Here is a 12,838-nt window from a genome sequence, read left to right as displayed (position 1 = left end):
TTGGCCAATCACAGCAGCTTGATCGCCCACCCACCATAACCACCACCACCACTACAGCTCTACTCCGCAACTGACTCTTTCAGGAATCCGTCCGGGACTCCCTTAGCAGCTGTGTTTGGCCTCCCAACGTATGCTCCCAAGAGGCAACTCCATTGGATCTCGCCATGTAGGATATTCTGCACCTCTCTATATGCCTGCAAAGATGCATATGGCATCCCCGTGGTCGGATCGCGAAATTTCGCCGGTTGATGCGTTATGACACAGGTTTGTTTGGGGGCAGCTAGAGGCACACAGGTGTCAGGAGTAAGTTATTATGCAAGCAAGCTAGCAGGCCATGCCATCGCTTAGTGATAACCGAGAAATGCGCAAAGCACCGAGCGAACACGTTCCGGGTCAAAGCAATTGCTGGTAAAAACAAAACACATGCCGAGACAGGTAACGTGCAAGGTGAAAATATCAAGGGAAAAAAAAGTACAAGGTAGAGATTTTTGACAAAACTCAAAAATGAATGAAAATGAAAACAGGAAAGTCCAATGTATTCTCGAAGGAGAGTTATACCCCTGTTAGACTCGGGCCGGATCGCACTATAGGAACCCGGAATTGGGAATGTGCATGCAATGCACGAAACGAGCGAGGGAATATAAAAAAAAACTTGATGACGATACCAACTTGAAACGACAAAGTGGAAGGGGAAAATATGGAGTACTCACGCCAACTTCTCTTTGATTCGCTGGGAAAAAGCACCTTGATTACCCCCTCCCTGGTCTGAACATCCGGCGCATCAAAATTCTCAAGCACCACTAGATTCCTAGTAGATGCTTCGGTTTTCGGTCTCGGGGGTTCGACTTGAGCTTGAAGAGGTGTGGGAGTTGTTGATTCGCCTGCTGGTTCGCCTGTAGTTTTTACCGGAGGTGGTCCCTTAGTTTCCGAAGGGTCCGGCAAAGCAGCATACTCCAGTATTCCTTCCAAGAGCATTGGCAAAGCGCCATTGCTCCTGATAACCTGTGATTGCGAGGCCGCGTCCGGGGGAGTTGGCGCTAGCAGCGTAGGTCCGGACGAAAGTGCGGGGTTTTGATTATCCGAAGTCGAACTTGTCGGTCGAGACGGGCTTGTGGAAAGTGGTGGTTGTGGAGACGGGAGGTTCGAATTTTTTCCAGAGTGAGGCATTATATTCGCGTCCTGCTGCCGCACCTCTTGCAAAGAAGAATCAACTTCACCTTCGGGGGTTGCCTTCTCCTTCCCTTTGGCTTTACTTATCGCCGTCGATCTTGCTTTGTTGCTCTTTCTCTTTTCATCTCTGCCTTTACCCTTCTTCCCCTCTCCTTCGTCGTTGCCATCAATAATCTCAATGAGACCTTTGCCAACTCTCATCAATTTCCCTTTCTCATCCCATTCTGCCGTCCCACTCCAGAACGTAACGACAGGCCCCACCAGCCGGCGATTCTGTAACGCTGCAAGTTTCTTCCGTTGCTCCTCCAACCTGTAAGCTTCGTTTTGTTCCCACCTATTCAAACTCTTCAGATTTTTTTCTTCAGTAAGCTTCGCTTCCCGTAGCCTATCTTCTTGCGTCATCACCCGCGGGTTTGTTTTATCCTTTTTCGCGGCAGCAGCTTCCATTAATTTAATAGTGCGTAATCGTCGCTTTTCAGATTCCTCTAAACGTTTCATCGTTTCTGTTCTATTCTGTAAAGATAATGTGCGACTTGATGCTCTTACAGCGTAAACGTCCTGGGGTAACCATGATATTCTTTCCGATTTTTTCCTCGGTCGCAAAGACGAGTCCGTAGAAGGAGTTTCTGTAGAATCTTGTGCTGAAGCGCCAGCATTTGTAGATGTAGTTGTAGACGGATCCTTAATCGTGACTCTTTTTCTCGGTTTCAGAAATGCTTCCCCAGCTCTACGTTTCTTCACTGCGTGAGCCTCCTTCGCAATCCGTTGCAACTCTCTCTCTCCTTCCATATCCTCATCAACTTGTTCGCCATTTTCGTTCATTGTAGGAGGCCCAGCGTCGTCCTCATCCTCGCTAGACGATTCCAGTTGAACGTCAGACATGTCCTCAACCTCTCCGGCTGCAAATTCAACGTCATCCTCATCTTCCAAGAAGAGAGTATCCTCCGCATCAGCCTCTTGGTGTAGTAAAGTTGCAAGCCTATTTCCAGCAGTAGAACGTCGTGCGCGTCCAGCGACTAACGACTCCACTTGCATCAGCGGTGCGGGAACTATTGTAGGAGATGGCTGCTGCGGTCCACCCTCAACGTTGTCAGTATTATCCTCGTTCTCATCATCGTAGTCGTCCTCCTCCTCTTCCTCCTCGGTAACGTGATCAATATTTGTTGGAGAGGCCGCGTTGGGTAGTTGTTCGTCGTCGTCGTTTCGAGTATTCGACATTATTTTGAGGTTGGAGAGCGGTAGGGTTGGTATTTAAAAAAGAACAGCTTGCTCTGCCACCCCTTAGCGATTTTGAACCGACGTTGTCTTGTGCTTCGTAAGGGATAGCCTGGGGCGTGTGGTTTGTCGATGCTCTTCGATGAGATCGAAATTCTCACCAGAATCGATGATGGGCGAAATGACGCGCCGTAATGGGCCTAACCCAACAGAGAGGTGGGCTGGTTTGAGGCGAAAACAGGGTCTGGCAGGTAACGTGATCGAGATCTGGTGTAATATGTGGCGCTTACTGTGGCTTTGAATCATATCTAGCCATATTTGAATAATGCTGTCACCTGATCTCGAGTGACCTGTCATGAATACTTTACGCGGGTTAGGGTTTGAGCTCGCGTGAAGCTCTCAACCACAAACAGCTGCCCGGAGGTGCGACACCGGGACCAAGCAAACAACCTACACAGTGAACATATCTCACTACATACATGTAAGTTAGAGACTCCATTATCGAATTTTCTTCTCATCTGTTTCAATCTATCAATGTACACATCTACAATTAAAATTATCTACCATTCTCGAAACTCTCGAGACTCGATCTAGATATGGCCCCGGTTCGTATCATCGATATACCCACAGGCTCAGTCCAACAGCTCATAACATTGAGACTGACTATCTATTCCTATCAAGCTCTTGAACTCAGAGAGAGGCAAGTACCGTAGCGAGGTACAATCAGGCTAAATTCGGTCTCGAACTGCCAGCTATATCAGGCCCCGCGATATCTTCGCTCCACACAAATGCCTAGCTTCTCTAAATCTCTATCTATGATAGACACCCCTCAATCAGTGCTACTTCCATTACCGCGAGCTTTCATCAATGTAGCTGCGGGTACTCGTAACCCCGCATCATACTGATGGAGCCGTAGTCGTTATCGTACGCAGTCCTTGTCACCTGACCGGAGTTCAACCATCCGTTAGACTTTGGAGGTGTGTTGATAACCATCCGAGTATCTGGCTAAGAGAATGAAGTCCTGGCTGATAGGAGATTTATCGATGCTTGGGACATGACTTCCAAACGATGTCATAGAAAACATAATCCCCCCTTGCCTAGATTCTCGCAGAGGAACCTCATGTATAGATAGTGGTTGGAACATGACCCCGGCAGTCTTTGTCTCAAGCCTGATTGCAACGTTGCATGTATGTACGTACTTGCTAGGAACCTTTCTGGAGTCCACCAATAGGGAAACAGCAGGGGGCGCCCTTGAAGGTGTCTTCTATACACTCTGGAGATTTCTACTCTGTAACTTCAAGTTCCTTGTTCACATGCAACCTCGCCAATCTATAAGTTACGCTCTCTCTTTTAAGGAGTTATCGTGAGTATCAATTTTCGAATCAAAAGGGGACGTGTGTCATTCTATTGGTTATGGACAGATAGATACATGGCTAAATATATTCACAGTGACAGGTGTCGCGGTGCACATCAGCAAGCAGCAAAGGTTCACTAGTGTGTAGAGTACTCGCGGCACACAGCTGTTTGTCAAGTTTGAGGTCGGCACTTGATTGAAAACTCCCATGATGAAGTAGAATTAGCAATTCTATCGTGAGGAAATTCGCATTTCCCCCTCCCCTCGCAATTCCTATGCTGGTACTCTCCGTCAGTCTTGACAGGGGGTTTCGGGATTGTAATTTGAGCCTTATGCAGCCCGCAACGGCGAGCATAATCGAAAGGTTGTTTGTCTACACCTTGAGGGACCTTGGAGGCATTGTTTCTGCCTTGTGTAAATTATAACGTACAAAGTGAGTTTGTGTGTGTTACTTCTGTCGGGCCGAGTACGATGCTGACTTTGGTAACTGCCATTCACCCGAAATAACAGGACATGCCACTCTCAATGCCGGGGAGAAAAGAAATAAACATGTAGGTATCACCGTCATATGTAACCCGAAATTTGATCCAGAAAGATAGAACATGTTCACAACATCTTTGTACGACATAAATCTAGAGTAAAAACGAAAATTATCCGGCGGGTCAAAAAAAAAAAAAAAACCTTGCCTTGTGCGTCTCTAGAGTTCACAAACACCCCTCTCGTTCCACTTCACACAACAGATACCTAATCGAAAAACAGGTAACCGGACAATGCACTGCAGAAACGCAAATACCACTTGGCATATTCCCCAATTCCCGTGCAGAGTGGCGGTGGTCTGGATCTGAACACTTGCACTCGTACTCGCATGCTCAGGCTTCCCCTCCAACGGACCGCAAGCCGGTGATTCGAACGAAGGTGCAATTTTGTGGAGGATCGTACATGATTTGACAAGGAAGGCGCGACTTTACGGAGTTATTACGATTAAGTCGGAGGGCGCAGAAGCGAAGATGTGACCGGGTATGCATTCTAGCGAGCGCTGTAATGCGGCGTTTACCGCATGCAGTATACTAATCGGGAACATCAAATCTTTGCTGGGTGCGTTTAGAGGGGTGATATGAAAATTTTCAATCAGGGGACGGAGAAATTTTTGTGAGCAGTTTTTGCTTTTTATGTGGAAAGAAGGTTTTTCCGAGTGTGGTGATGTGGGAATCTGATAAGAATCCTTAAATTATATTGGGTGGAATGTTGAGTGGGAGTGCATGTGAGTGGAACATATGTATTCATCTCAAGGCATAGCTACAGGAAGGCAGAAGGCACATTAGGTACGTGTTGACGCTTTTGTATACACCGGTGGGGGGTAACTATATTTCTCTTACTGTATTGAAATTCATAAATCTGTGAGCGACGTAAGATATATGCACAAGAATAACGATGGGTGCAGGAAATAACAAGCATATTAAGTTGATGAGATGGACCTATCATTACGTTTCGAATATCTTCACGCAGATGAAGATCAGATGAAGATGTGACAATTCGGTCAAGTACATGAAATTGTACAAGCTCTAGAGGCCTCGCCCATAACCTAGCTTGATCTATAGCTATAGCTACATGTACATACTTCTACACGTACCTTGGTAGGTACATGCTCTACATGTGATGACTGTGTTGTTCTGTAGTAGCGGGTTTAAGCGCCGTGTAACGTACGATAATCCAAAATTCTGTGCCTAGGCAATATTAGGCACATACATGTACCTGTGTTGGTACTGGTTTACGAGTGATTGATGATGAGTGATAGAACCCCTCCGAATGTGATGACAAATATACCCGAGTGACAAATTTTGAGCTTCGAGTTTCTCAGAGCGGCTTGAAGCCGATGGAGAATACAGACTCGAAACAACAAGCACGCAGCATCCGACATTTCTGAATCATCATGAGTTTAATTCTTGGGTAAATATTCCCGTACAACCAGTGAGTGTTACATGATTGTTCTCGAGAGAGTCCGGGACATTTAGGATGTACTGCACAATTAGTAAAATATCATGATACTTGAGCTGTACGTGGTGTTTCCATTTTTATTTCTATAATTACACGTCATATACCAAGCCATAGTTATTTTCTGACATGTCGTGACAAGTTGGCTCAGAGACCAATTATCGTGGAGCAATCTGGCCAGAACCACAGTTTGGACCTGTTCCAAATCGGTGGGAACTTATCTTATCCGGTTCCGAAACTTTCGCTTATGGGCAAATGCTTGATTCATTTCACTCGCTTGGGATGTTTAATGGAAACATGCGTTCACGTATGATAACTGTTCAACCTCACGCCATCCCCCCACGCACGCCGAAACCGGAAATGATAATCATTACTCACCCCAAATCCGAGTGACATCCCGTGCAACTAAATTCCACCACGAAATCGGTACCTGCATTAGTTGGCATATACATCCTCAGCTCATGCCACCCAACATATTGAGATCGAGGAAATAAGCTGGGGAACGTGCGAAGGGGACAGTTGTCGGGATTCTTAAGTATGCGGAGGTTAGGTAGCTAGGCTACGAGAATATTCCGCGATCGTTCCACAACCAATTCGGGCCTCGGTCTATGTCATCCCGATCGATTCCACGTATTTGCCATGAATCCTAGATCTGTTCTATTCTTGGTATCCGCGGGATGCTCATTGGGAGTTGGGTGTGGGTAATGATTTTAAATTCGACTTTGTGGGGCGCTGGGTTGTGAATCGGTCTGCCTAGTAACTAGTTTATCCCTAGCAATGGCCAGTAAGATGTGGAGTATAAAGAATTAATATAAAAAATGATAGAGTTAAATAGAAGTCCTAGCGCTGTCACGGAGAATCTAGGGATCGTTCTCCTGGGATACACGCGAGGGTTGGTGGTAGTTGTGTTTAGTCATGGATTATCACTCGATATCTCGTGGGTGACTGTCGGATGCTTTTTTCGTGGGGGGGATTAAAGATTCACTGAGAGCGAAGTGAAACGTGCATAGTTGCCTCAGATCTTTGAGGGCCATTTTGCGGGTGGTTGGATGTTCTCAGATCTTTGGGAGATCGACCTCCGATATATTCCATATACCCCCCCTTCTCTTGGGATTTCCACCAAAACAAAACCTCATCGAAAGTTACACGTTTTATCATCCGCACGCACTTTAACTCTAAATTAGCTCTTAGGCACCATCACAGCCCATCACTGTCAACTCTGGGCTGACTAGCTGAGCTGACTGTTTGGAGTCCGGGGAACTAGAAGCGTGATCATCCACTCATATCGGTATGGCAATCCCCAAATCTCCGAAGTTTAGTGATCATCTCTTGAAAAGGATTTAGGGCCTGTGTAGATCTAGTTATTGAATACGCTGGACAAAACAAAGGTAAGCACAGTTTAGTGTGGTCCATGAACCGGCTCGAGCTTTTGGTAGAGGCTCATGAAAAGGCTCGAGCCGGTGGCCAATGATCGATATAACAGGAAACACTTCTGCCAAGATCAGGAGTTGACGAAGTTCAAGATCAAAGAGCAGAAAAAATAGCTCCACGGAACCATTATCTGCACTTTGAGGGGCCAGATTCCCCAAGAAGACGATAAGCCTATGTTTAAAGTTCCCACAACTCTTCGGGACATATCAAAATATAAGTAAATTAGGCTCATGAGCCGGCTCGAGCCAGCCACGAGAAAGGCTCGAGCTGCCTCGGGCTCGTTGGATACAGTGTGGTCCACGAGGACGAGCATCCTTGTGTCCTTGCCTCAAGGATATGTCCTCGATGACAAACGAGGACAGTGGTCCAAAAGGACAAGGAGGCTCGTGGAGTTCCAAGGACAGTTCTTGGCTATAATACACACATAATATGGACTAATGGAATGAGGTCATTAATAAAATATACCTTTCATTTTAAGATTTTTTCTCTACCGGGTCATTTTTTCGTCCTCAAGGACAACAGTGCCGGACCTCGAGGACAGATAAGGACAGAGGTCAACGAGAATGAGGCACCTCGAGGACACCCCCAAACCTCGCCTCGAGCGTCCTCGTGGGCCACACTGGTTGGGTAGTAAGGCTCGTTGTGAATGAGCCGAAAGCTCGAGCCCAAAGCTCGAGCCGGCTTGGCTCATGGACCACACTACATGTAGTACTACTAAGCACTGCTAGCTCTTACTTCACATAATCTATTATTTATGTCTCTTATAGATGCCTTCACCTTCGCGATAATGACCCACATTGGGTGTGTTTTCGTTGGTTGATACGTCTCGAATTTCGATTTTGATATTTTTCTTTCAAATTAAGCTATTCCCCCGACCTGAAGGATGTCTCGGTTGAAGGAAGATGTACTTGCATCTATGTGTAGGAACAGCACCTTATCTAATGCTAAGGCGTTAGGTATCCTCAAAGAGTCTATCTACGTAGGACTGTTCTCGTTGTATAACTTCCGCCAGATGTGCACAGCTCATTTTCATATCTCTTTTGGCTACCAATCGCGTTGTGATGGCAAGCCCGGAGCCAACGAGTATGTCGCACTTTTATACAGGCCTGAAGATAGGCGAAATATTACCTTCAACGCCAAACAACTATAAGTTCTCGGAGGACTCTGGATTCCATGATTGTTTGGGGTCTGATATGTCGCAAAATCTTGGCGTATAATGATCTCGAACCAGGAATACCGGCAGAAGTCAGCAATAGAAACTGCTTTGCTAATTGGCCCTTGCGGTAAGTATCACCTACCTCCATTCATGTGACATATTTCTAGGTTAAATTCGCCCCAAGAAACCTTAGATGCTTGATCTTGATTAACATGGAGCAATGGTCTCAAAATTCGGGATGATGGGGGGTCAAATAATTCTTTGTGGGCCGAGATCGAGAGACACCTTGGGTAGTAGATGTGTCAAACTCCCTTTATAAAAAAGCCCCAATCGGTTCACGTGATCATAGGGCCTAAGACCTGTGACCTATCTAAACTGTGTTTGCTGCTTAGGTCAAGGACTGTTGGGGGCGTTGTTTTTCTACTAAAAATCGTTTTTTGAAAAGAAAAATCTACCCCAAGATGTCTCGAGCCATACGTCTTTACTCTCTGAGGTTTTTCCGGGAGACGCTCCGAGAAGCAAAGAGCCTGAGAGGCATATGTTGATGTGTCATGAAACAAACCTCGAAACATCATCGGGAAGATGAAGATCGGGGCCAAAGTACTCAACTTCGATTCTGGCTCCATACTAAGTCTTTAACAGAAGGGTACCTGTCACGGGGTATGATAGACCTTTATATTGTCTGCATGCCCACGCGTGTGCCCCATGTTCTAAATACCTGATGCGTCGAGCATATGCGCATATAAACCCATCGTGGATCGACAAAGACAACAGAACACTCCACAATCTTACGGGAAGACAGGGATAATCGGGCTTTCGATCGTTGCATGATTAACCTCCAGGATCCCATGACTGGAGCATAAACTTCACGCAGAGCGGGGTCTCGGAATCTCGGGATTTTGCGGGTTTAATCTGGGTAGAGGGGCGATCTATGGTCGGGACAGACCGTTGACAAGCTTCGCTTTAATTTGGTTGATGGGTGTTCTGGAACATGCAGTGGACACGTTGTTTGCTTGTAGGATGGAGTTGTTTCCGGTGTTTTAATTTGTATCTTAGGTTAGGGGGAAAGTACAAGGTTCAGCCAGGCCATCTTGGGGTGACGAAGCGAGTCTTGGTGTCGATTGTGGACGTTAGTAGAGTAACGTTGCGGTCTCACAAAAGTTATCCCAAATCGGAGGAGGAATAGGACATGCACATAAGTTTCCAACCACAGTAGCTACTAAGCTAGAGAGATTTCTGGGCGGGAAAGTGCCAAGACATGTAACTATTACCTAATAAAAACGAGAAGGAACTATAGTACACGAAGCTTCACAACTCATCACTCGCACGTGCACACACCATCACACGCTACATGCAGTCTGGAGCCATCTTTGAACTCTCTAAGTTTCAGAGTACCGACTCTACACCTGTTTGAAGTAAGAAATTTCAAGACCAGCTTTTAAAATCATTGAATTACCGACTTCACTAGCTTTCGAGGTGCGGTATCCTCGAGCGGTGTATTATCTTTCTAAAAGAGATGCAAATGCCGGTCATGTTGGCAGCTGCGCAGGACTGATACAATATATATATATACTTTACAGCGGGTTTCATAATGCTAGGCTCAGTGAAGCGTCGTGGCACATAGAGGGACTCTTCAAGCTATTAACCACATGTATCTACATGTAGGTAATCCCAATAGCCTCATTAACTACATGTAGGCAATCCGGCCGAAACTTTAAACTGGGATAACTAAGCCAGTATCTCGAGTCGCCTAATGGAGTAATCTTGCTTTACTTTACTAAGTATGTTACGTTTTGCTCTCTCGAGCCTAGGGTTATGAAACCCGCTGTAATAGTGATAGCGGACCGGTACATATAGCTATTCCTTTTTTACTCGATGTAGGCATCAGATCAGGGTTTGTCCTGAACTAGACCTGATTCGACCTGGTTTGAGAGTTTCAGCGTTGTTTATCGACGAGGAATAATCAGACAAGAAGGAAAAGATTTGTTATTTTGTATTTAAATTTTTTTTACCAGACGGTATATGTACTTGTTCGCGAGTGAAGATTCGTAGTTTTTAATGATCATGATAGGGAGCATATGTGTTCAAAAACTACAGTGTCAGAAAGATTAGTGAAATTCCAGCGGGATTCGTCAGCATTCTGCTTTTTTACGGTATTTCTGACAGTATGTGGAGTTATGTAATTCGGTATTCTCACACAATGCCGTATCACTGATGGTGTAAATTACATCGCATTTTTCCACATTGTATGTACCTACGTACATATGATGTAGCGCCTGTTGGAACCACCGATTTATATCACACACCCCGCTTGAATACACCCTGTTGAAGCTTAGTAGTTAAAGTAAATGTTTGTCGCTGTATATAGCCAATGTTATTCACAATGTTGTCAGTTCATAAAAGTGAAATGTTTTTCTGCCAGTGTCGAAGAATGATTTTTCAGTTAAGGAAAATCGAAATTCAAGGCTATTGGTAGAAAGACTGGGTTTGAGTATTCCTAGAGGCCCGTGCTATAAACAGCCACCACAATACACACTTTATAGTGCTAGTAAGCCATGACTCATAGGTAGTCCACGCGGTTCAAGACCTACTGTAGGGACTACATCTACCATAACAACAAGGAACAATCTCCGTGTAGAGAATCAGAACTTGACGTAGGCACAATTGTTGATGCCTAATTACTACCGTTGACAATTATATATAATGACAGCTAAAATATTCTTCTCTTCCCCCAGTAAAATTCGCCTCGTCCCATGATCATGATCACATGGATTAGAGTGGGCCACTTATAACTGAATTAAATATTGGGCAATCAATCTTCGGAAGCTGGGTTCCGAAAGAAACTCTCCGGAATATTCGGAGCATTCCAATAAGGTTTTTATATTGACACTATCCGTAAATTGCCTATATGTCTTAATTTTTATGTATTTCCATAGATAGATGAACTGATCTGACAGAAATCAAAGTTAATTGGTAATAATTCTCCGGCCGGGTGTAGATATGGTTATCTTACGATATTTTACGAATTAGTAGGTCATTCAATCGATAGGCAGAAGCTTAAGATACTTTGTCCTTAAATTTACCGGGGTTACCTTTAATACCACAACGGCTTTATTGAACATGGCTAAGTTTTAATACTTAACGCCGGATCTTTTGGGCGATCCAGCTCTTTTCCCTCCCGGTTGGGATTCTAAAGTAACCATCACGGTCCAGCTCATGAAGTGGGTGTTAGCATGTGCATGTAGTGTTTTTAACTAAAAGCCTTAAATGCGAGTAGGAGAGCTGGACTGGAAAGTAAGAAGCTTTGTCGTTCGCAATACGAGAAAGTGCCAATGGCACTGAAAACTAGTTCTCGGTTTACCACGGACAAACGGAGGTTGAAGTAGTCTGCGCCTGTGGACTTTTGACTATATATATTGATACCAGGGAACCACCATGCATAGGCTCCCATGTATGCACATGTCTCACTTGTACGACTCCGGCTCCAGAGTGAAATTCGAATGGCCTGACCAGCTAGCCAAATGTTCCAGAAGAATTTAAAACCGCATGCATGCAATTGCGCAATTACAAGGACCCCGGTATTTTTCTCTCGATTAGGATAGACCTTTTTTATTTTATTTTGCAAAACCGACTTGGTGTATGTTATCCCCTGGATAGGCGTTTAACTCGAACATGACGTTCGATTTAGAGTGTGGATAGCCTTTTCTTGACTGGTTCTAACATAACTGTCCAGACTAGATAGAGGTGAGGTCGCAAGCCATCTATGCCGGGTCAATAAATGTGCTGCTGACAGATCATATTGCTCTAGATCCCTTTGTTTGCTCGAACGCGGGTAGGAATAACTGAAGAAGAGCCTCAGGCCTATTCTCCAGCTAAAGAAGCTTGTTGTAAGTACTAGCATGGTTATAAAAGTTGATCGAAGCTTAATTAGGAGAGGCATATATATAAGCTTATAATTAGAAGAACAATTCGTAACTCCCTCTTTAGGACCTTCATGATTGTTTCTTTTAAGAAAGTGGAAAGGGAATAACATATTTTAATATTTTGTAAATGCAGTAGTATATGTAGCTCATGGAAGCCAATCGAAGGCTTCCAATAGTTGTTTCAGATACCCCTCGGGCTCTGCTGGGATTAATTAAGCTGCAGCTGAAGTTCGCCTCTTCACGACGCGTGAAAACAGGTAGCACACAGTCCGGTCCATAGTTAGAAGGTCAATACTTCATGCGTGCTAAATCCAAAGATAATAAATAAGAAACACCTCCCACATCCAGGCCGCGTAGGAGACGCGAATCAAGCCCTGTCAACTGCTCAATCGTAGTCGCAACCAAAGCCGGGTAACGCTAGCTAGGGCATTACGTTTCAGACTGAAGGATGACATCCCTGGAAAACCGTTTTAAAGCGGTGATGCTATTTCGGTACCTCTTGTGGCGTCTTATAACAATTGAGCCATGATGCGAGTGTGTACCTAGAATACCATTTCCCACAAGACGGCGGTGTTTTGACGTTACGATAATAATTTG

General features: G+C 45.0%; 2 protein-coding genes across 2 annotated transcripts; one reads left to right on the top strand and one right to left on the bottom strand.

Moving 5' to 3' along the window:
* Positions 1-79: 79 nt before the first annotated feature.
* On the bottom strand, positions 80-2,388 carry H6S33_001539 (uncharacterized protein; the record flags this gene model as incomplete). The annotated part of the gene is made up of 3 exons (XM_044833328.1): positions 80-109; positions 183-280; positions 711-2,388. The coding sequence occupies 3 exons, from the start codon at positions 2,386-2,388 to the stop codon at positions 80-82; spliced, it is 1,806 nt and encodes a 601-aa protein (XP_044693600.1).
* Positions 2,389-8,045: 5,657 nt separating this feature from the next.
* Positions 8,046-8,312, top strand: H6S33_001538 (uncharacterized protein; the record flags this gene model as incomplete). The annotated part of the gene is made up of 1 exon (XM_044833327.1): positions 8,046-8,312. The coding sequence occupies one exon, from the start codon at positions 8,046-8,048 to the stop codon at positions 8,310-8,312; it is 267 nt and encodes an 88-aa protein (XP_044693599.1).
* Positions 8,313-12,838: the final 4,526 nt, after the last annotated feature.

Source organism: Morchella sextelata (genome assembly GCF_020137385.1).
Source record: "Morchella sextelata strain SCLS chromosome Unknown scls_11, whole genome shotgun sequence".
Classification (NCBI taxonomy): Eukaryota; Fungi; Ascomycota; class Pezizomycetes; order Pezizales; family Morchellaceae; genus Morchella; species Morchella sextelata.
Note: the sequence above shows the minus strand (reverse complement) of the source record. Positions and strands in the feature narration are given on the sequence as shown.